Source organism: Protopterus annectens, chromosome 1.part2 (assembly GCF_019279795.1).
Source record: "Protopterus annectens isolate FY-2018-M chromosome 1.part2, PAN1.0, whole genome shotgun sequence".
NCBI lineage: Eukaryota > Metazoa > Chordata > Ceratodontiformes > Protopteridae > Protopterus > Protopterus annectens.
The window spans coordinates 1,069,141,400-1,069,166,939 of record NC_056727.1 but is presented as its reverse complement, the minus strand read 5'-3'; the positions used below and the strand labels follow the sequence as shown (position 1 = coordinate 1,069,166,939).

Sequence of the window (25,540 nt, the reverse complement as noted above, 5' to 3'; positions counted from 1 at the left end):
CGGGTGGCCAGATCTGCCTCCAGATCAGTGGGCAGAGGCCCAGAAACAAGTATGTCCCTCATGGATATGGGGGCTATTCAGCCAGTACCAGAAAAGGACAAGGTTTTTATTCAAGACTTTTCCTGGTACCCAGAAAAGGCAAATCATGGCATCCAATTCTGGACTTATCAATTCTAAATACTTTCCTGGACATTCCAAAAGTCAAGATGTTGACAACAGTTACTGCCTATGCTGGGCAAGGATGCCTGGTTGGTAACTCTAGACTTTAAAAGAGGCTTACCTGCATATCCCAATCAGGGAATCTTGCAGAAGATACCTCTGCTTCAAAGCAGGCTATTTGCATTACCAGTTCTCTGCACTACCCTTTGGCTTAACTGCACCCAGGGTCTTCACAAAGTGCCTGGCTCCAGTAATTGCATTCTGCAGACAAAGAAACCATTAAAATTTATCCTTAATCTGGACGATTGTCTAATTTAGGCAGAAAACAAGGACACACTTCTACAACATCTGGCGTTTGTAAAAAGGCTTCTAACATGCCTAGGCTACACCATAAACAAAAAGAAAGCACAACTGGTACCCTCTCAAATTACATTCCTGGGTGCAAGCTTAAATACAACTGCCCAGATGGCTTACCTCACACCAGACAAACAAATTCAATTGATGACCTACTTCAAACAAGTGGCCACAAAAACCCAGCTATCTGAAAGACAAATTCTGCAGGCATTGGGGTTCATGGCTTCCTGCATTCTACTAATTCCATGTGCAAGACTGCATATGAGGAAACTTCAATGGTACCTAAAAAGCTTATGGAGTCAACATTGTCACAGCCTGGAAACTGATTCCTATCATTCCTTGCCTGCAACAGGAGTTCCTATGGTGGGCAGAGGCCTGTCACCAAAACAAGGGACGGTCATTCATTCTACCCAAACCCTGACTACAGATTCATCAGATTATGCTTGGGGGGCCCATCTGGCAGGGAGATGCATTCAGGGCGAATGGAGCCCAAATCAAATGCACCTACATATCAACCAGAAAGAAATGCTAGCTGTACAGAATGCTCTGACAGCCTTCAAAGACTTTCTTCATCCAGGACAACTACTGATAGACGGACAACACCACAGTTATGTGGTACATAAGCAGGGGGTACCCACTTCTACTGCCTTTGCAGACTATCCATGGATTTGTGGAACACAGCATTGACTTACCAAATACATCTACAAGCTCAATTCCTGCCACGAAAGCAAAATACTCTGGCAGACGAACTAAACAGAAATCTTATGGACCCACATGACTTGAAACTGGATCCACAAATCTTCAGCATGTTACACAAAAAATGTTGCCCAGACATGGATCTTTTTTTCCTCAGACATGGATCTTTTTGCCTCTTCCCCCAGACCTAGATCTTTTTGCCTCCCGAAACTATCAGTTGGACAAACTCTGCACAAGAATTAATCACAAAAAAAGCTTGAAAGTGGATGCTCTATCCTTCAGCTGGAAAAAACGATCAGTCTATGCCTTTCCCCCTCTGCCTCTGCTCTCCAAGGTTTTACTAAGTCAGACAGGAAAAAACGAATGACTAATTGCTCCAGACTGGCTTCGCCAACATTGGTACCTGCTCCTACGCAATATGTCGCACCTTCCTCCGTGGTACCTGCCTCAGACACCTTATCTACTGTCTCAGCAGAACTATCAAATTCTGCACACACTGCTCTTGAGGCTTGCAGCATGGCTAATCAACTAATTTCACCAGTCACATCTCTCAGTAAACCTGTGATGGATGTCATTTTGGAGGCTAGAAGGCCTAGTACTAGAAAATCTTATGCTGATAAATGGAAAAGATTCTGTGCCTGGAACAAACACAGCAATGCCAAGTATTCCTCATATTCTGCAATATTAACTGAGATGCTTCATAAGGGCCTATCCTTTTCTTCCATAAAAATCCATGCCTCTGCCATTTCGACTCATTACAACACAGAGCCTCTTCTCTTTCCTCATCCCCTGCTAAAGCAGTACCTCACAGGGGCCAAAAATTTGAGACCTCCCAGGAGAGCACCAATTCCTGTATGGGACCTCAATTTTGTGCTGGAAAAACTCACCCTACCTCCTTTTGAACCAGCTGCTACTGCAGACATAAAATTTCTGTCTTGGAAGACTGCTTTTCTTTTGTCAGTCACTTCAGCTAGAAGGATTTCAGAACTACAGGCTCTCATGGCAGTGGAGCCTTTCATTATCTTTTATCTGGACAGGGTGGCCCTCGGGACCAATCCATCCTTTATGCCTAAGGTGGCATCCAGTGTGGCTCTTAATCAGACCATTCATCTGCCAACTTTTTTCCCAATTCCACAGAACAAGGGGGAGCGGATTCTGCATTCATTGGATGTACGCAGACAACTAAGATTCTACTTAAACAGGACAAAATCTCTAAGAAAATCTGAGCAATTACTGGTGGCATTTGTTGCAGAGGGAAAGGCTATTTCAAAGCAGACCATTTCAAAATGGATAAGCCATTGTATTCGTTTCTGTTACATGCACCATGGTAAACCTGTCCCCAAGCCACCAGGGCTGCATCTACTTCTGCAGCTTTTCTCAGAGGGGTTCCTAACAGACATTCTAGAAGCTGCTACCTGGAGCTCAGTTCATACGCTCACCAAACATTACCATTTACCTCTGTCTTCTTAATCCAGAGCAGGCTTTGCCACTGCTGTCCTGCAGGGTCTTTTAGCTGCTCCTAATGCTGTATAATTCCATCCTCCCAACCATAGCTTTGAGATTCTACCCAAATATAATGACTGCAGCAGTGAAACATGAAGAACCTAGTACAGTTGTGTGCACTTACCATAAATGTAGATGTTAAGTGTATTCACTGTTGCAGTCCTGACTACCCACCCGCCAGCCCCCTATTTCTCTCATATTAACTTTTATTTCTTTTACTATGCTCAAAAGCCTTTTTGGTGTATTTGCTTTTAGTTTGTTTATAGATGTATATAAATATATATATTTTTTTTGGCTCCCCATTTGGGGGGCATCTGACATCTGGAGCAAGAAAAACTGATTTAAAATGGAGTCGGCTGCATGTTTTATACCTCTGACGTCATGGAAGAAGAGACAGCAGGACCCAAGACTTTGTTATTCAGGCCGACTGAGGTTAACCTACCAGCAGATTACCCAAATGTAATGACTGCAACAGTGAATACACTCTAACATCTACATTTATGGTAAGTGTACACAACTGTACTTTCGTAGTTTGCTGTATGCCCCTTTCGGCAGAGTTATCTGCTTCTGCTGCTTGCAAAGTCTGAAGTGTGCATGTGTGTGCACCCCAGTTAAGGTATACTTGGTGGTTAGTCTGGCTCAAACACTGTACCTTAGATAAAACGAGCAAGAGCCTGAATTCCCTATCCATACCTCTACTTGTGTTCATGGTTTAGCTCGTACTTTTGGTCTGTTCCTCTTAAAATTTGTGGTTTTCTAGCAAATCGGTGAGAATGGACTTCACTAAATTGTAATAGCCATTTAAGTTCAAGTCTTCCTATCTTTCAGGAAATGCATGGCATGCATTGGTAACACAAAACATTTTATTCTAGCAACTTTCCAAGATTATACAAGCGATTTTTTTTTTTTAGCATGTGTCCCTGGTTATTGGGCTTTTGTCCCCCACAATAAATTTTGGCTTTTTCCATATCTCTTGCGCTGCAAAGTTGAGAGGGGAGTGTCAAGTGGATTTTACAAGGAGCGGAGAGCTTCAGGGGAAGAGAAGTTTAGTGCTGCTTATGTCTAATCTGCTTGTATTAATAGCACAGCAGGTAGTATTCTTGCTTTTGATGCAGAAGGCTGTGGGTTCTCCTCCCACAGTACGTAGATGGATTGCTGATACTGTACTACATTCCTGAGAATGTCCTCCTTGGAAGGCGATAGTTAACTATGAACCTGTTGGCTAACTAGTGCAATGCAAGCTTGAATGTAATTAATCACCACCCCCCCTTTTTGTTTTCTGATTTTCTACATAGGGTCTGCTGTTGCTTGCCAGCTTTCAACATTGTTCTTGATTCAATGCAGTTAATTTAATTTTATAAAACACAATTGTATTTTAATTTTATACAAGTTCAAAGTATGATACACATTCAAATGTTTAAATAAAACATTCTGGTTATATATGTTTAATAATTTGTTTGTTCTTCAGTGTTTGGTATCCCACAATTCCATTTGAGTGGGTGGGGTTACATAATTTTGTATGCAAATTTTGTTAACCAGCATACAGATTTGTACCTATTTTTCATGGGCTTTTGTCCAGATTTTTGATTTTTCATTGATTTTTCCAGGCTGAGAGGTATGTATTGGACTAATGTCTCTTTTTTTTTTCTTATTGTAGCTTTGAATGGTTGGATTAAAATCTTTAATATTGAACTTAATCGTCTGACAACTTAACACTTAAAGGTGAAAATATCCGAGTAATATGGAATACAAATGAATATACAGTGCTAGGGACTACTGCCCTATTAAGTGGTCAGCTTTATGAGCTGTTCATATTTGGAAGGCCTTGCATTAAAGGAGTGCCTATGGCCCTTCCCTGTTGAAGTAGGGAGATGGTGGGATTCAACTGACTTAAGACCCTAATGTGGTACAATTGTGTGCTTAGGGGAAGTAACTTGCAAGGTTGGTTGGGGATACTGGAATATCTTTCAAATGGCGTTTCCAAGAAAGTGTATGTAGCATTTTAGGTTTCACAGGTGTTTCTACAAGTTTTTTGAGATGGGGAAAGGATTCATCAGTAGAGCATTCACTGTGGACAGATACAAAATGTCTACACTATGTTAATATCAGCAGTGATGAACTAGGCTGTGTGATGAATGGTATTTTGGCATTGTCCTGCTTGACCAAATGACTGATGTGTCAAGGTGAAAGAAGTATGGGTCGCAAGTCAGTGTTTGACTTGTGGAAGGAAAGAATGTCAGCCTTCCTCACATTGGTCCTTATATACATCTAGTAGTTTTCTTATGTGGCCTACAAAGTGCATATAGATGAGGCATTTACTGAATTCTTGGGCAGTTGTGGTGGCCTGCCAGAATCCTGTAGTGTGTGAGGAAAGGGCATGCAGTGACTAGCTTAAGCAGTTTCAACCATGTTTTGGGTCAAAAATAGTGAAACATTAAAGCCTTAAGCTGAGAAAAATCATTGGTGTCTGTCGGACTTAACTGTCTGTAATAACGAATGCCTTGATAACTAGCATTATCCTGTAGTCCTGGATATGATTTGCTCAGTCTTTTGTCAAATGTGTGACTGAGCGAGTCACTTAAAAAGATAGTAGCCAGGTCACCCCTGAAAGGGGCATGGGTGTCTATTGGATTAACTAGCATTTTTGTTGACGTGCCGAATCAAAGCAGGTGTACACTTTAAGAAATAAAAAAGTAAAGTGTAAATTCTTGTAAATACCTGTAGAAATGTAATGACTAGTAGGGTCTAGTGTACAGCAGACATGTTGCAGTCTCTAGTGAGAAGTCTGGACTTAAGGGCAATCTATATAAAAGCTTTCATATTGTTTGTGATTGTACGCCTTTCTGGCAGCTGTTTAACTTAAATTTCTGTTTATTTCAGGCTAAGAGAAAATTGGACCTTGAAGGTAACGACCATCAGTATTTAGCAAACTTCAGAACCCCGAAAAGAAAGAAAACCACCACCCGCCTTCCCAGTCCTAAAAGTGAGTGTCCTGTTGCATGTTTTTATATCCTATCTGTATAGTGAGCACAGTAACTTTATCAAGGTTATTTTTGTTAAAGGCCATCAAAAAATGTTTTTCTAATACTTTATGGTTTATTGTGTAGTATTAGATATGTGGAAATGTGAGAAATGGGGATGTTACTCATGATGCATTCTGTGACATGGGCAATCTAAAACCTATTTGCTTTACTGGAGCAAATGTATAGTGAAACACCAGTCTACAGAAGTATGCAACTGGAAAGGTGGCAGTGACATTGGATACTGGTAATCCAGTCCCACTTTCCTGGCTAAGAATAGTCCAAAAGGACTGCAATACCACTCTGGATAGACAAGTAACTGTCATCCCAGCTTGACTTGGGCTATGACTTGTACAATATTCTCCAAAGATGTCTACTTTAGGGAAAGGCTTCACATAAGTTAATTATGAAGTAGCATTCACATCTGAAAAAGGTGAACTTTTGGGGACCAACTTGACTTGGCTATGACTTGCACCCATTTTCGTATCCTGGCCTTTCCAAGACTCTATCTCCCTGTAGTGTACAGTTACCTTTGCTGCTTCAAACATGGCCTAAGAGATTCATTTTAGACTGTATGTAGTGCTTGTTTTTGGTCTTTTCAATCCTCAAGAGCAGTGATGTTAGGCTGTTGAAACCACCAGCGGCTGAGGGACAGTATTTCCATTCAGTCTGGTGGCTAAGAATGCACTGCTTTATTTTCACCAGCCTCTGACTGTTAGTACAAGTATCTGCCTAAACAGATAGTAGCTCTAGTCAGCCATTTTGTGTTAAACAGGGACCCACGATTGCTGCCTTCTTTTTTTTTTTTTTTTTTTTTTGTTTTTCTCCTCCTACTTTATTCTGTTCCAAGTACGTGCTGGGTATGAAGTTAGACCAGCATCCACCCTTCTTAATGCTAGCCTACTGCTAAATAAATAGTTTGGTATCTTGAAGGATTTTGTCAACAACTGGAAAAACAAGCATTTTAAAAAGATGCCAATGAAAATGATATATGTAGATTGAGAGAACAAGTTCACATTGCTGCATAGTTTACTTCATTCTATATTTTTTTTCCTCATCACCTAGTGCCCATAAACCTTTCAGTAACTTCTGCCTGTGACTTGTAGTAAATCGTGTCCTGGTTTATGAGCTGCAATGCTAACAAGTTAAATGGGATAGACCAGGCTTCAGTATCCCTGGAAAGAGTCATAATCACCTCTTGTGAGATACCCAGGCAAGCTTGAGTTATCTCTGGGCCTGCTGTAAAGCCTCCTTCCAGTGATTTGTGCCTGGTGCACCACCCATCTGGCGGCCCATGGGGCATTATCACATGGTGTGTAGATCATTGCAGTTGGGCAACACAGAGGAGGTGTAGCTGTATTCAGTGGTCCTCCCAGATGGCCAGTCTCTCTACAACATCAGAATAGTCTAGCCGCCCTGCATAGGAACTTCATTTCTGTTGCTTGAATCAGAGATGTGTACCTTTTGGTTAGTAATACTACCCAAACCTCATGACTATTAAGGTTGGAGATAACTGACTGACTAATCTGAGAGCTTTGTCCAGTGAGTTTGTTCTTCAGTACCAGTTCAGTATAATGCTTGAAGTACTGCTATCACTGTACTCATTTGCTGGTAAGTCTTGGTTTTCAATCATGAATAAGATCCCAAGATCTTGAGCTCCTCCATTTGAAGTAGCCCTTCTCCTTTCCTTACCTGGAGAAAATGTTCTGCTTGCGCTTCTCAGGAGAGATTCATGACCCGGATTTTTTTTCCCCCAGGTGTTTATCATCAGTAGGTTTCTCTATCGCCAGGCTTGGCTTAGGTGGTTTAGTGAGATCAGTCCCCTCTCCTGTTTAAAACAATTACATTCAACAGTGAATAGATTCTGTGCTCATTCTGAGCTTGAGGTGTGTGTGTGGTCAATTTTTTTCATATGTAGTATTTCTCCCCGGGCCTCTATTGAAAATGGGCTATCAACCCAGTCGGACACTCCTGGTAAACAAATGTAAAATAACAAAACCATGGCAGTCCTTATCGTGTCTGTCTTTGAGATATTGCAATACAGAAGCACTTGGTGATATTAAGTCTTCAGTATTGCATAGAATCCTATTTTTTTTTTTGGGGGGGGGGGTTAGAATCTTCCTTTTTTAGGAGGCTGTATGGGAACTCCTCAAATAACTACAGTATTCTACATTCTCCTACACTGGTACTGTTTAAAACTGATTTCAAAACCAACTTTTTGTTTCTTCTGAATAGGATAAGATATGAGAAGCTAAAATACCAGAATAAAATATAAGCTACAATACCAGAATAAAATGAAGTGGATGAATATACTGAACAGTAGTTGTAATTTTAACATGGGATGCCATATAGGGATCAACTTAACTCTGTTTTACTCTGAACTTTACTGCATAATTGTCATTAAGGGCTCCATTTTTTTATTTCCTTTTTTAAACGTACTGCCACCACAGCTAGCTGGAATTTTATAAATCATATGTCATTTGTGAATATCAACATGGTTCATATGCTTATGCTGCAAATGTATTAGAACTGTATGTACAGTAATATAAGATGGTTTGTACACACGTGTGCTGAGGAGAGATCTTTTAGAATACTCCGCTTAGAGATGTGTACCCTGCTGGAAGAGAAGAAATCTATATGCACTATTGTAACTGTGTATGTTTATTTTGACAGTGGAAACTGCTTAGAAGGTTAACTTGCAAACCTCAGAAAAATTAGTTGAAATTAAATTGTTTTATAACTGTGCCATAAAAGATGGTTTCAATGCAGCAACAAGACAGGATGTCTAAATCTAGGGAGCCTTCTGCATTGTCTTGTGTTTTATTGATGTCCTTCGTGTTTCACTGTTTCAGTCATCACATTTGGGTTATCTGCCTGCAGGTAGCCCTCAGCCGGCCTGAATACCAGAGTCTTCGGATTTCTGCGTTGGATGCTGTCACTTCCATGATGTCAGGACTTCAGGGGTATGAAACATGCAGCCAACGCCATTACATCAGTCTTTCTTGCCGTGCGGTGCCCGAAGCAGATGCAGTTAGCAAGTGCTGGTTGGCCGACTCCTGAAATTTCCGTTTTGAGTTTCAGACCTGAAGTCTTCAAAAAGTTAAGTACCCCATTGAGGATCCTTTTTTCTTGCTCTAGCCAATTTCAGAAAAAATTAACAATTGTCTTGCCTGTGGAAAGCAAATACCTCAGAGATTTTCATTCTTACTGCATCGTCTGTTTAGGCCCAGACCATGATGTTTGTTTTGTGCCTTGTTCAATGCCCATACTATTCGTCATCGGGCTATTTTTGTAGCTAAATTCTTTCGTTCTCTATCTCCGTACTCCAAAATGGCTTCGTTAAGCCATCCAACTACCGATCTTCCAAAAAAAGTAAGAATTAAGACAGCATAGGTACAAAACTGCCAACTATGCTTCCATTAGTCCGCCGGTACTCAGTGATGTGCTTTCACAGCCCCTGATACCTGCTACTACAGATTCGCAGGCCTTTACTGAGACCCATTCGGAGTCCGGTATGCCACGAGATGCTTCTTTGACTATGGAACCTGCATATGTCTCTACCTTGGATGGGTCCGGATCCACTGAGGGTGTATTCAGGCCTACTAATTTTCATATTAAACAGACTACTTTGTTTCAAGCTAAGAATTCCGAATTCCTCGGGCCTAAAGCTCGCACTATGCCTAGAAAACAACCAAAGCACATTCTCAGGCCCATATGCCTCAAAAACAAATCATTAGAATGGCTGAAGACCTTATTACATTAATTAGGGGAAGCCATTCTTCCCCTTCTGAGACCTAGAACTGACTTTCTGTCTGACTCTTCTGATCAGGAATCTGATTTATCTGTTCCTTTTGACTGCCATGATTTACCCTTACCCTGAGGATTCCATTCCCTCTGCTTCCCCTCCAGATTTTTCTTTTGGTGAAACCTTGCATACCGTTGGAACATTTCTGTTGGGAAAGCCAGGACTGTTCTCAGTCCAAAAAGAGACTTTGGGAATTTTTAAACCTGCCTCAACACAGGCCTCTAGCTATCCCTCCTGTTCTGGAGATTGTAGATGTTTTCTTGGAATCCAGCCTTACCGCAGACACTCTGTCTCCAGCTCCCAGGACACCTGACTGGTACTACAGAGTACCGGACTCTCAAATTCCTCTTCAAGAATCCTACTGCGGATCCAGAGACCATTTCCCAAGGACCAAAAAGCATTAAGGCTACTACTGCCAAAAATCCTACCCCTTCTGATAGGGACTCTAGAGCTTTAGACAGATGGGGTAAGAAGGTATACACTTCTACTGCTTTGGCCAGTAGGGCTTTAAATTGCCAGTTTCATATGTTAAAGTATCAGCAGCATATTATGGGACTACTTAAACAGAAAATGATGTTGATTCCTGACTGTGCTGAACACAAAGATTTACAAGAGTTAATGCATTCTGCTGACCAAGTTGGTAAACATACTTTGCAATGTGGTTTTGATATTTTAGAAGCATTTTGCAGGGCTGCTGTCACTGGATCTGTACTTAGAAGGCATGCTTGGCTTAAAGAACAAAACTAGCCAGATCCAGTTAAAGCTAAATTACTGGATGCACCCTTAAACTGAGTGCCTTTTTGGCAACAAAGCAGAAGTCCTCAAAAGGATGAAGGAAAAAGCAAAATCTATGCAAACTGTTACAAGGTTTCTTACAAGTACAGCCACCTAGATTCAGTAGGCATTGGCCTTCAAAGAACTGGTCCTTTCCTGTCTTTTTCAGGTCTTCTCAGCCCAAACCCAGGAGCAGCAGACCAACAAGACTTCAGTCTCAGGCTATCCACAGATCTAAGCAGTGGGGGGGCTCCCACTTCAAAAGCAGGGAGTAGTAATCCACCCCCCTATGGAAAAATGGCACAATGACTTCTTAACTCTTCAAGCCTTGCTCAACTTCTTGCTCCCTTAGGAGGAAGGCTTGCCCTGCATGCAAAAAACTGGTAACTCATTACCCAAGACAAATGGGTTTTAAACAGTTTCCCTAGGATACAGATTCCACTTCCACTCACTCCCAACCCTAAGTGGATGGCCAGACCTCCCCCCAAATCAGTGGGCGGAGGCCCAAAAACAATTGCTCTCTCTCCTCAGTATCATGGCTATTCAACCTGTCCCAACAGAACAAAAAGGGACAAGGTTTTTATTAAAGACTGTTCCTGGTTCCCAGAAAAGAAAACTCCTGGTGTCCTATCCTGGACCGGTCTATACTCAACACCTTTCTGGTGGTTTCAAAATGCTAACTCTTAAACAGCTTCTTCCTATGCTAGCCAAGGATGCCTGGCTGGCAACCCTAGACTTAAAAGAAGATTACCTGCGCATCCCAATAAGGGAATCCTGCAGAAAATACCTACGTTTCAGGGCAGGCTCCATGCACTATCAGTTCTCTGAACTTCCTTTTGGCTTAACTACTGCCCTGTCCAGCCATTGCATTTTGCAGGCAGAGAAATATTCAGATTTACCCATACTTGGATGATTGCTTGATTCAGGCAGAGTCAGGACTTGCTATTACAACACCTGGCATTTGTAAAGAGACTTCTAACCTCACTGGGGTACACCATCAATGAGAAGAAATCACACCTATTACCCTGCCAACAGATTGTATTCCTGGGAGCAAGCTTGAGCACAACTTCCCAGATGGCATTCCTCACTCCAGAGAAACAAGTTTATTTGACAACCTACTTCAAACTATTGGCTGCAGAAACTCCGCTATCTGCAAGGAAAATCCTGCAAGCCCTGGGGTTCATGGCCTCTTGCATTCTGTTAATTTCATATACAAGACTGCATATGAGGAAACGTCAATGGTATCTAAAAAGTCTATATGGTGTCAACATCCTCAGGACCTGGAAACAATTATTCCTATCATTCCTTGTCTAAGGGCAGAGTTCCTTTGGTGGGCAGAGGCCACCACAACAAGGGACGCCCTTTCACTCTACCCCCCTGCCGCCCAAACCCTAACAGATGCATCAGACTATGCATGGGGGCTCACATGGCAGGGCAGTGCATTCAGAGCAAATGGAACCCAGAACAGATGCACCTGCATATCAATCAAAAAGAAATGTTAGCTCTACAGAATGCTCTGACAGCCTTCAAATCCTTCTTATTATTCCAGGACAACTATTAGTGAAGACAGACAACACCACGGTTATGTGGTACAAGCAGGGGGAGAACCCATTCCTACCCACTCTGCAGACTAGCCATTGCTCTGTGGAGCACCGCCTTTAGCTACCAAGTGAACCTATAAGCTCAATTCCTGCCAGGAAAACTAAATTCACTGGCAAGATGACTTGAGCAGAAATCTCATGGACCCACACAAATGGAAACTGGAACCCAAAATATTTAAGCTCTTGAGGAACAAATTGGGAACACCAGAGGTAGACTGTTTGCCTCCCCTCAGAAATAGCAATTGAATGAACAAATTCTGCACCAGAACTCAAGCTTGGAAAGTGGATGCCCTGTCCTTTACCTTAGAAAGCCTCTCAGTTTATGCCTTCCCCCTCTGCCTCTCCTCTCAAAGGTTCTACTAAAGATCAAACAGGACAAGCCAAGGGCAATACTGATTGCACCACACTGGCCACGCTAACACTGGTACCCTCTTTTGTGCAGTTTGACAGTGCTACAACCATGGCAACTGCCTCAGACCCCTTCCCTGCTGTCCCAGCAGGCGGGCCAGATTATGCACCCTCCGCTTTAAACCCTGAACCTTGCAGCCTGGCTAATTCCTTTAGCTCACCAAGCAACCCTCAGTAAGCAGGTGCGGGATTTCATTCTTGAGGCAAGGAGGCCTAGTACTAGAAAATCCTATTCAGAAAAGTGGAAAATATACTGTTCCTGAAGCCAGGCTCAGGGGATGGGCACAACGGTGCCCAGCTTACCTCGTATTCTAGATTAACAGAAATGCTCCACAAGGGCCTATCTTTCTCTTTAGATTCATAGGTAAGTACTAGGCTATCTGCCTGAGGGCATCTATAAACCTAGCCAGAATGTGCTGGCATTTGCCACCCCCTTAGATTAGTTCCCTGTGCCTCGGTCCAGCAGAACCATTAGTTCCCTGTGCCTCTGTCCAGCAGAGCCACTGCAGTGATCCCCGGGGTAAATTTTCTGTTTCCCATCCACTTGTCAAGGTTTCTCTTGAGTGTTAGTGAGGGGCTCTGCCTAATGTAGATTGGAATCCTGTTCCAAAGCATGGGGAGTCTCTGGGACAGGAATATATCCCTCCACCACGTCCTATTTATCGTTGTGGTGAGGTTTAGATCCCTAGAGCATGTGGCTCTCGGATTTTTTTTTTTAGGGGGAGTATGTCATCAATTCCAGGTTGGACATGGCCTTGTTTGTCAGGCAGAGGTCACCTCTGAGTAAGCGGTATGCAACAGAGTACAGCCTGAGTTTCTTCAGTCTGGCTGCATAGGGCATATGTTTGAAGCCAGTAATCCTCTTGGTGCTGTACTTCTGTGGTCTTTCCAGCTGTTGCAGGTGTCTTGTAAGGTACATCCCAAATGGGGCATTGTACTGTGCTCTGAGTGATTAGAGGGGCACAATAACAACTTCTGTTCTAGATGCAAACCCTTTTGTGATTAGGTGGGCCACACAGAAGGATTTTCTAAACACTGTGGCAATATGATTACCAAAGGAGAGATTACTATCTGCTTGGGTCCCCAGATCCCTTATTACATTTTCAGTATTTAGGGGACTACCACTTATGTGGTAGTTCACAGGCATTTTGTTTTTTTCCAAAGGGGATGACTATGCACTTTTTGGCATTTAGCTTGAGGCCATGATTTTGACACCAGGTATCTGTCTCAGTGAGACCCTTCTGGAGGATGTCTGTATCAGCTGGAGAGTCCATTATGACCCCCAGTTTGCAGTCGCCTGCGAACTTGGTCAGCCATAGTCCTCCTGTGCTTGCCTGTACCTCTGAGAAGTATATACCGAACAGGAGGGGTCCCAGGACTGAGCCCTGGGGGACGCCACTTGTAACTGGTTTAGAGTCTGACCTAGAGCCTGCAACTCTCAGTGTGAGTTCTGTCCATGAGCCAATTGTCAACCCATATCGTGACGTAGGGGTTTATGTTCAGGCTGGTGAGCTTGTCTATAGTACCAGAATGGGGAATGGTGTTGAGCCTTTGCGAGGTCTAGGTAGGCTGTGTGGACCTCCTTTCCCTCATCTAAAGCCTTGGTAACTGTCTCAAAGAAGTCCACTAGGTTTAGGCAGCATGATCTGCCCTTAACAAAGGCAAACTGGGTAGGGTCCAATGTTTCAAGGTTCCTAATGTCTCTGTTAATGAATTCCATGATGATGCACTCCATAGCCTTGCAGACCAGGCTAGTCAGGCTTATAGGGTGATAGTGCCCAGGGTCCGTTGTGGCTCCACCTTTGTGGACCGGTATAACTGTTGCTATGTGCCACTCTATGGGTATGTAGCCTGTAGAGAGGCTGAGTTTGAACAGTGTGTTTAGGTGAGGGGTTAGTTAATTTTGGAGCTTGTGTAAGACACAGCATGTGACACAGTCTGGTCCCATTCAAGCTGTATTTTTGGCTTTGGATAGGGTTGTTTTAACCTGTGTCATTGATTGCTGGGGTACTACATTCTTCTGGTATGGTTATGGGCCCTTTAGGGGGTGAGGGGTGGGTGAAGTTTGCACTAAACCTGTCTGCCAGAATGTTGGCAATATAAGTCGGTTCAGTGTATTTTGTGCCATTCTGCACTAACTCAGAGCAGATCTGAGAGTTACCACTTAGGTTCTTGACATAGTTAAAGAACGCTTTGTGATTATCTTTGGAGTCCTTGGCAATTTTTCTTTCGAAGCTAGCCTTGAATGACTGAGGGATCGTAGTTTCTTGCTGATACTAATCAGGGATGTCTTTCCTTGGGATTTTACTCTTTTCTGCACTAGTTTCCTCCTTCTATTGTATAGCTCGTTTATGGCAGGGGTCCACCAGACTGGTTTCCTTTTCTTGGAGGAGTGAGTCTTGGCTTTGCTTGGGATAGCACGATCCATGCATTCTTGCAGGTGCTCAGAGTGCCTTTGTAAGGGATTCAGCAGCTTGGACAACGTTGTCATTTTAGCATGGGGGCTGTGAACCTTTCCACCTCAGTCTTAAGTAACGTGAAGTTTGCTTTTGAAAGGTTTTTCACAGTGGTTTCCTTGATTGGGGGTGGGAGCGGAATGTGGATATTCAGAGTGATTTAGTCTATGGTCTGATCTAATCAGCAAGGGTTTGACCTCCGGTGTAGAACACCAGTCGCCTATGGCGATGACCAGGTCCAATAAGTTGTCACTTCTGGTGGGGGTTGACCAGTTGATCCAGGGCGTTCGAGTTTATAAATTCTAGGAAGCGTTGGGCAAGGAAGTTAGTCCTTTAGTAGTTCTCCCAGTTAATGTTTGGGTAATTGAAATCAGCCAATATTAGTGCATTTGGTAGGACCTTCATATTTTCCAGTGTCTCCAGAAACGAGGAATGGGGGTCCTGGGTCATAGTGGGTGATCTGTAGCAAGCTACAATTTGAATTGCAGTTTTGCCTGTTAGTTGCACATGGATGATCTCTGAGGCATTGTGCTGTGCCTCTAACCTGGAGGGGTGGGTATCCTTGATGAATATGGATACACCCCCACCTTTTCTAGTTCGGTCCGGGTTCTGTGGCCAAAAAGTATGGTACGAGTTATAGCCTGGTAGTGCTGGGGTGCTCTCTGGAGCCTTAAGCCAGGTTTCTGTTACTGCACATATATCTTTGTTCTCTATACTGAGGAGTGCCTCGAATGCATGCATTTTGAGGTTTAGACTTCTGGCATTGAGTAGCATTACCCTCAGTTTTTGGTTACTTGTGCTATTTACGGTGGTGGGTTTGTCTTTTGAGCCTTGTCTAAAGAAGGCACTATGGGGGCAGCAAAAGCCTTGGCCATTATTTGAAAGCCTAAGGGTGACCGGTGCAAGCCATCTCTTGCGAAGCAACATGGCTTATTGACCATGTCATCCCAGGTGGACAGATACTGGATCCCCTTTGAATGACACCAGAAACTTAGCCAATTGTTGAAATTGATCATTTTTTTCTTTATACTGTGGCATCATTCTTGGTGAGGGCAGGATGCTACTCTGGGTCAAGGTCATACCAGCCATGTGATAAGAGCTCTTCCATGTATCTTTTTTAATGTAGTCCAGGGAGGTATGTCTCAGGTCATTCACACCAACGTGGACAAGACAGTCATATTTGTACTTGTTCTGGAGTGACCTGAGTGCTTGTGTTATGTGGTGGATCCTGGCACCCGACAGGCAGCTAACTGTAACCTTCTTGTCCAGACTAGTTAGTGGGACATCAGTGCGCCTCACTGTAAAGTTGGGTATGTTATTTTGCCTTAAGGGCTGTGATTGCATGGCACATTGATTTTGTGAAGTGTGTGTTTCATGCCTCTGCCATCTCAGCACATTATAATACTTACTGAGACAACCCCTCTTCTCTCATCCCCTGCTAAAATAATTCCTTAGGGGGGGGCAAAACTTTAGGACCCCCCAGGAGAGCTCCCACTCCAGCCTGGGACCTTTAACTTTGTATTGGAAAAACTCACTCTTTCCCCCCCTTTGAACCAGCTGCTACAGCAGAGTTGAAATTCCTTTCTTGGAAAACAGCATTACTTCTGGTCATCACTTCAGCAAGAAGAGTGAACTGCAGGCCCTTATGGCAGTGGAACGCCATCTTCCACATGGACAGGGTTTCCCTCAGGACTAATCCATCCTTTGTCTAGTGTGGCTCTAAACCAGTCCATGTGCCTACTTTTTTTTTTTCCATAATCCTCAAAATAAAGGGGAAAGGATACTGCATTCTCTGGATGTGCACAGACAGCTTAGATTCTATTTTGACAGGGCTAAGCCTCTCAGAAAATCTGACCAGCTGCTAGTTAGCTTTGCTGCAGTGGCAGCAGGGGAAGGCCATTTCAAAGCAAGCCATTTCCAAATGGATAGCCCATTGCATCCATTTCTGCTACAAGCATCAAGGAAAACCTACCCCACATGGGATAAGAGCACATTCCACCAGGGCTGTATCTACCTCTACTGCATTTTTCAGAGGAGTCTCTACCAGGGGCATCCTGGAGCTCTGTACATACTTTCACCAAGCATTACCACCTGCCTATCTTTTCTAAATCCAGAGCTGGATTTGCCACAGCAGTCTTACCAGGGCCTGATTGCTAGCCCTAATGCTCTTTAACTACCTCCACCCTTCCTTAGCTTTGGGAATCGACCTAAATGTGATGACTGCAACAGTTAAACACGAAGAACATAGTACAGTTGTGTACACTTACCATAAATGTAGATGTGTGTATTCACTGTTGCAGTCCTGGATGTCCTTCAAGGATGCATCTGCAGTCATCACATATGGGTTGTCCTGCCTCAGGCAGCCCTTCGGTCTGCCGGGTTCCAAAGTCTGGGTCTAGCTTCGGCTAATGTCACAATTTCCCCAATATCAGAGCGTCTGGGGTATAAAAGCATCAGCCGACGCCATCTTCCCCAGTCTTTCTTGCCGCGTGGTGCCCGAAGCAGAAGCAGTTCGCAAGTGCCGGTCGGCCAGCTCCTGTGATTCAGCTACCGAAGACTTTGAAAAAGCTAAGTACCCCGTTGGGGACTCTTTCTTGCCTCAGCCAATGTCAGATAAAGTTAATAATTGTTTAACTTGTGGGAAACAAATACCTCATAAGGATTTCCACTCTTACTGCCTCCCCTCTAAGCCCAGACCACGACGTCTCGGCCTGTTCAGCCTGTGCTTCCTTCAACCGACGAACTCTTGGACATCAGTCGGAGTTTGCAGAGGAGTTTTTTGGGGCTAGTTTTGCTTATAAGATGCCGTCGTAGTCTCCGACTTCGCATTTACTTAAAAACAGAAGGACAAGGAACGACACACGCGGGCCGCGGTTTCGGCTGAAACCTCGGTCAGGCCTACCGCGAGTGTCTCGGTCTCGGCTGAAACAGAGTCCTTGGTACTTCCTATTACCGAAACCACACAACCGACTACCTCGGCCCTGGAGGCCCCGGCAGAGTCTGTCATTGAATTACCTACTGAAACCGGTGTCCAGGAACCTTCCGACACCATTCCTTTAGATAAGTCTACTCCTGCACGTGGTGCAGCCAGACCCCCTGCTTCCATGTCCATTAAGGCTTTCTCTAGGGCTAAGGCTGCTAAACCTGGCTTTGCCTCCCAAGGTTTCCTCTCAGAGACCTACTAGCTCTCAGATTCTTAGCAGAGGATCTAATCCCATTAATTAGAGGTTCCCAACCTCATCCGGACAGGGGCTCTCAACCACCTCCAGACAAAAGGCCCAGGGTTGAGCCCTCTGATTCCCCAGTCCTCAGATGAGTCCACGGATGGCTCTGCTCTGTCAGACCACCAGGAGGAGGCTTATTCAGCCTACGAGGATTCAAGAATCTATTCCCTCGGCCTCCCCTCCTGAAGAGTTTTCCTTTGGAGAGACATTACACTCTGAGAGAACATTTTCAATGGCAGGGTCAGGAATTCTCTGATTCCAGAAAGAGATTAAGGACTTTTTTACATTACCTCAGCATAGGCCCTTAGCTATACCTCCTGTTTTGAATGTCATTGATGTGTACTCTGATGCTAGTACTGCCCCTGACTCTCTCCCTCCGGCTCCTGCCAAACCTGATAGGTACTACAGGGTCCCGGACTCGCATTTACACCTGTACAAGGCCCACTCTGCTGATCCAGAAACTATTTCCCAGGGCCCAAAAGGGGTTGCAGCTGCCACTGCTAAAAATCCTCTACCCTCTGAAAGGGAGTCCAGAGCATTAGAGATGGGGTAAGAAAGTGTATACTTCTGCAACTCCTTTCCATGAGGGCATTAAATTGTCAATTTCATATGATACAGTACCAAGAGTATTTACTAGATGAATTGCATAAGAAACTGTCCTCTTCTGAACCCCTTGATCGCAAATCCCTTCAGGATCTGGTGCATAACTCCCAGCAGGTTAGTAACCATTTCTTGCAGTGTGGTTATGATGCATTGGAAGCTTCATGTAGATCAGCTATGACAGATGCAGTTATACATAGGCATGCCTGGCTGAAGGAACAATCTCTGCCAGACCATGTTAAAGCTAAGCTTTTGGATTCTCCTATGGAAAAGCAAAAATTATTTGGTTCCATGGCTCAAGAGGTTTTAAAGAAATTTGAAGAGAAGGCAAAATCTGTGCAAACAGACTTTCTGCAAGTCCAACCACCGAGATTCAGCAGAAATTGGCCTACTAAGAATTGGTCCTTTCCGGACTCAGACAGATCTCAGAGGCAGGAATAGGTGTGCCAGAAGTAGAGGGCAAGCTAGAGGCTCCTACAGAGGCAGTCAGTGGCAGCCTCCCAACCAGAGAGGTAGTGCAGGAACTACAACTGCTACACCAGGACAGACTCAATGACTTTATTTTGACTCCATGACCAGGGCTCAATTAGAAGCACCTTTGGGCGGAAAGCTTTCTTTATTCTCAAAAAATTGGCACAGCATTACAAGGGACACATGGACACTGCAAATAATAGACAAAGGATACAGGTTCCATTTCCACTCCTTGCCAAAAAGAAAAGGTATGCCAGACCAGCCACCAAATCAGAGGGCAGAGGCTTTGAAGCAAATTACCAACTTAATGCAAATGAAAGCCATAGAAAAGGTACAAGGCCAGGGATTTTACTCCAGATTATTCCTTGTTCCAAGAAAAGAAAATCAATGGCGGCCTATTCTCGACTTGTCCGCACTGAATACTTACCTCATTGTGCCAAAATTCAAAATGCTGACTCTACAGCAACTCCTTCCCATGCTGGGCAAGGGGTCTTGGCTGGTGACTCTAGACCTCAAGGAGGCATACCTGCATGTCCCTATTCGACAAAGCTGCAGAAGACGCCTCAGATTTCTTGCGGGGTCAGAGCATTATCAATTCTCAGCATTGCCCTTTGGCTTATCTACTGCGCCCAGAGTATTCACGAAATGCCTGGCATCAGTAATTGCACACTGCAGACTTCAGGGGATTCAAATCTACCCATATCTGGACGACTGCCTAATACAAGCGGACAGCAAGCAAACTTTGTTAAAGGACTTGGACTGTGCCATCCACCTGTTACAGGCCTTGGGATATAGTCAACATCCACAAATCAAGACAGGTTCCATCCCAAAGAATAACTTTTCTGGGTGCGGATCTAGACACAACCACCCAAATGGCCTTTCTCACAGAAGAAAAACAAACTACCAGTTTACTTCCAGAATCTGACAAGACAAACTCTGCTGACTGCAAGGAAAATCCTGCAGGCCCTGTGTTACATGGCATCTTGCATTCTTCTGATTCCGCAAGCAAGACTGCATATGAGAAAATTACAATGGTACTTAAGTTTATGGACACAGCACAGTCACAGCTTAGAAACTCTGATCCCACTCATTCCTTGCCTTCAAAAGGAATTCCTGTGGTGGGCTCAAGCCTGCCAGTCGAACAGCAGGTTGCCCTTCAGCAAGCCAAGAGCCAACCAAACCATCACCACGGACGCTTCAGACCAAGGTTGGGGAGCACACATGGAGGGCAGATGTATCCAAGGGCTATGGTCACAAAGAGCTGCGCATGCACATAAACCAAAAGGAAATGCTGGCAGTGATGCACGCAATTGAGGCCTTCAAACCTTTCCTTCAGCAAGGCCACCTGCTCATAAGGACAGACAACACCACAGTTATGTGGTACATAAACAAGCAAGGAGGCACCCATTCCTACCCTCTTTGCAGACTGACAATGAATCTATGGGAACTTGCTTTGAAACTTCAACGTACAGCTACAGTCCCAGTTATTGTCAGGGAAAGACAATACACTGGCAGACAGCTTAAGCAGAACTACCATGGATGCACACGAGTGGATGCTGCACCCAGACATCTTCTTACTCATCACACAATCATGGGGAAGGCCGGAAATAGATCTGTTCGCTTCCCCCCTCAATCATCAACTGAAGAAATTCTGCTCCAGGACATACCACCCACAAGCATGGAAAGTGGACGCTCTCTCTTTCAGCTGGAAAGCTAACAGTGTATGCTTTCCCACCTCTCCCATTAATGACCAAGGTCCTACTGAAGATCAGGACAGAGCAGCCCAGAGTAATCCTGATAGCTCCAAACTGGCCAAGACAGCACTGGTACCCACTGTTAAAGAGCATGTCACAGACGAAACCATGGCCTCTCCCCCTATGGCCACTCCTACTGACGCAGCACAATTTCAGGACTCTGCACTCCAACCTGAAAACCTTGCAGCTAACTGCCTGGAGAATACCATGACGACTCCTCAGGATAACCTATCCCAGAGAGTGAAGGATATTATTATGGAAGCTCGCCGCCCTTCCACAAAGAAGGCATATTCAGCAAAATGGAAAAGATTTCACACCTGGAACACAGCAAAGGGCCTAGATGTGACTGTGATGAACATGGCATATATATTGGAATATTTGGCAGAATTGTCCCACAATGGGCCTGTCTTACTCTTCCCATTAAGATACATGCCTCCGCAATCTCAGCGGAATACAATGTTAATCCACCTGTCTTCTCTCATCCTCTCCTAAGACAGTTTCTAAGAGGAATCAAAAACATTAATCCTCCAAGGAAACCACCTCTACCTACTTGGGACCTGAATTTCGTTTTGGAAAAACTAACACTTCCTCCCTTTGAACCAGCAGCATCGGCAGATGTACAGTTTTTGTCTTGAAAAACTGCCTTCCTTCTGGCCATAACCTCAGCAAGAAGAGTATCTGAGCTACAAGCTTTAATGGCAGTGCAGCCATTTATTATCTTTCATCAGGACAGAGTTTCTTTGAGGACCAATCCGACATTCATGCCAAAGGTGGTATCCAGCGTATCTTTGAACCAAGCTATTCACTTGCCTACATTCTTCCCACAACCACAAAATAAAGGGAGAGACTTCTGCACACCCTGGACATACACAGACAATTGCGCTACTACTTGGACAGAACTAAAAGTTACAGAAAGACTGACCAGTTTGTAGCATATGCTGCTGGGGTACAAGGAAAAGCAATTTCCAAACAGACAATTTCAAAATGGATAGGAAATTGCATTCGTTTTTGTTACTCCTTTCATGGAAAAACTGTGCCTGCTAACATTAGACCTCATTCCACGAGAGCCACCACCACAGCCTTCCTAAGAGGGGTGGCTACCAAAGACATTTTAGAAGCTGCTACATGGAGCTCTGTGCATACATTTGCTAAGCATTACAATTTACCTTTATACTAAAGATCCAGAGCAGGCTTTGCTATGGCAGTCCTGCAGGGTATCTTAGCTACACCATCCTTTACTTAGTACCTCCACCCCCAGATTGGCTATGGTATTCTACCCATATGTGATGACTGCAGATGCATCCTTGAAGGACATAGTACAGTTTTGTACCTACCATAAATGTAGATGTCCGATAGGTATGCATCTGCAGTAAGGTTTACCCTCCCTCCTTCCCCTCTGTGGTATTCCTAGGGTACTTACCCCTCTATTGGCTAACTGGGGGAATCTATTATGGTGTATTTGTTTGTATATACATGTATATATATTTTTGCAAATGTTTGGAATTTTATTGCATTTCTCCAAATTTAGCCTTCCTAGAGGGCACCTGGCATCTGGGGCAAGAAAAACTGAGGAAGATGGCATCGGCTGATGCTTGATGCTTTTATACCCCAGACGCTCTGACGTCGGGGAAAGTGCGACATCAGCCGAAGCCAGACCCAGACTTTGGAATCCGGCCGACCGAAGGGCTGCCTGAGGCAGGACAACCCATATGTGATGACTGCAGATGCATACCTATCGGACATCTACATTTTATGGTAAGTACAAAATTGTACTTTACCCTCCCTCCAGCCCCCTGACTTCTCTTTACTTCTGTCTACTTTTACCTTTCCTCCTTGTTTGGCATATATTATATCACGTGTATTTGTTTTTTGTTCCATACCCTATAATTGCTTACTATTGTGGGGGCACCTGACATCTGGGGCAAGAAAAACTGATGCAATGGCGTCTGATGCATGTTTTATACTCCTGACGACCTGACGTCATGGAAGAAGTGACAGCATCAGACGCAGAAATCCAAAGACTCTGGTATTCAGGCTGGCTGAGGGCTACCTGCAGGCAGATAACCCAAATGTGATGACTGCAACAGTGAATACACTCCAACATCTACATTTATGTTAAGTGTACACCACTGTACTTTTTATGTCTTCCAGCAGCTGCAAAGATCTGAGGGCTATTTATTTTTCCAAGGGAGATGCTAAATGCTGGCAGTTTCTAGCAATGGGAGTTTAGCTTGGGAACTAAAGTCAAATGACAAGTGTCATAGTGCAAGCCAAACCAGCAGTAATATTTGTTATATATTAATTTAAGAATTCAGAGAAGCAAGGCATTTTGTATTATCTTTGACCTGACAGCATCAGCTGGAAGACCCACTCACCACATCATGTTGACTGGCTCTAAGTTAACTAGGGTACAGTAATTTTATCATAGATACAGACAGGAATATAGTGAAGTATAGCTTAGTTGGTTTATTTTAGACTGTCCTGCAGCGTTTTAGTATTTCCTGCAATTTTGATCTCTGTGTGTGTCTGCTACTTGGGCAAGGACATGAAGCACTGGTTGGACAGAGGGTGCTGAAGTTATTTGGCCACTCAGCTGAGATCTCAACTCTATAGCTGTGTCAGTGGGAAGTCTTATTGGGAATCTGGAGAAAGAGGGAGAAACCAGACCCAAACTGAATGGCCTCTGTGCTCTTAAGGGAAATTGCACTTGATGCAGAGTGCTACACCAGCCCCAAACTGACCTCTGTGGTTTTAAGGGAAATTGCACTTGATGCAGAGCTACACTTGGAAATAATGTGTGTCTGTCTGTCCCCCACTGTTGCCCAGTGGTGAGGATTGAGGCTTCTTGATTACTGGGTCAGTGGTGAGGCATCAGTCTCATCAAACTTAAATTCAGCAAACATATAAACAGCAAATGCTGTTAACCAAAATTACTTTAGCTGACAGTGGAGTTTGCTTTTTTTTCTCCACTGTTCTGTGTTCTCAACGTTTGTATACAAGTCCAGGGATGGCCCTCTACATGGGGGTGCAGGAGGGCTTGTCCTCCTGCAAACTCAAAAATTGAGTTTGTAGAGTAGTTTTGGTGAATTGTTGTGTGTTTTTTTTTTTCATTCGCTGAATCTACCTTTGACTCAACATGAATCTGTGTGAGCCTTAATCAGTTTACAACTTTTGTAAGTAGCTGTTTAATTCAGTAGCATAACCTGCAACTTGTTACATTGCTGACATTCTGGAAAAGAAATTGGTACCAGTGATTTATTTGTTGCTCAAGGTTATGTTGCTAAATGCTTACAAGTACTGAATTAGCAAATCACACCGAGGAGAGGCATGGTGATAAGAAATGTAGCTTTCTTTTATTACAGCTGTTGTGCCTTCATAAGTATCTGCTCCAAGAAACTGAATGCTTCATCATCCAGTTTATCCTCAAGGTTTGATGTTCAGCCATTTTTACACGTGTCATCAGCGGTGATGATTTTTGGAATAACTTCACTTGTCAAAAGAAGTGTATGGAAGTAGTAAACTTTATGGGTTCTAGACCATCTTGCTGTTTGATGTATGTAGTTGATGGTTTCTGGTTATACAAAGGCGCTGAAGGCTTTGTATGAGGGTCATTGTATATACAATGGTAAGTCTTTCCTGTGTACTACAGTTTAGTAATTGCCAGCAAATTTTATATCTCTTGGTGAAAAGTGATGACTCCTTAAATGTCAAACATGTTTACTGTCTTGTAACCAAGTTGTTTTTGCACCTCATATTCTGTGTTCCCTATGTCTTTCAGCCCCCAAGTCTCCAGGTGAGAGGACACGGTATGATACATCACTTGGACTCTTGACAAAGAAGTTTGTTCACCTCCTCAGCGAGTCAAGAGATGGGGTTTTGGACCTGAATCATGCTGCAGAGGTTCTGGAGGTTCAAAAACGAAGGATTTATGACATCACCAATGTACTGGAAGGAATCAAGTTGATTCGAAAGAAATCTAAAAATAACATTCAGTGGATGTAGGTATTTTGTTGCTGAAACTGTTTTGAGCTCTTTTGAAACTTGAGTAGAAGCACACATTGTATAATATAATGAGGAGTGGAATGAATGGACCAGAAACTGTTTGCAGACAATGCAATACCACTGTTGTGGCTTAGTTTCCTTGAATTATGGTACAGTACTTTCATGATGTGTTTATGAATTTTGTAAAATCAGGATAGAAATCGTAGCTTAGTAATGTGCAGCACGCTGTCCACACCTGGAGGGTAGAAATCGACATATTACGTTGTAGAATGTCCAGGCTGTGTGAGTGTGTTGGTCTCATTTTTGAGCATCCTGTAATTCCATTTAATAAAAGTAATTCCTTCTCTGTTGTATCCTTTGGGGACCTACCTTTCCCTTTTTCATTTAGGATGTTTGTGGCCTGCTGTAATTCTGAGATTTTGTTGATTTTTACAGTTGTATTTTAGAGCTTTGCATGCTGGGTATCTTGCAGTTGGCTGTCTCTAGGATTGCTTTAATGCCTGTGGCTGATTAAACAAATTTTGGCTTTTCTGTTGGCCTGTTGAGTAACCAGTGGTTTAGGTGCACAGCTCTGTCTAAAATGCTGCATCTCCCTTTCCAAGGTGTGTCCTAAGAGTTTTGGTCTGACTTTTTACTGCTATGATCCATTGTACTTCTGCAGCAGGGCATGGTTCCCCAATGGCCTTTAAATGGATCAGCTGTCAGTGAAGGGC

General features: G+C 43.7%; 1 protein-coding gene across 1 annotated transcript in view; it reads left to right on the top strand.

Annotated features, from left to right (window-relative positions):
- The window catches only part of E2F2 (E2F transcription factor 2), a 199,982-nt gene that overhangs the window by 66,365 nt on the left and 108,077 nt on the right, over nucleotides 1–25,540 (top strand). The window contains exons 2-3 of the mRNA XM_044059979.1: nucleotides 5,593–5,695; nucleotides 24,604–24,823. Of these exons, the coding sequence (XP_043915914.1) occupies nucleotides 5,593–5,695; nucleotides 24,604–24,823 (323 nt within the window). The remainder of the gene's footprint in view (nucleotides 1–5,592; nucleotides 5,696–24,603; nucleotides 24,824–25,540) is intronic.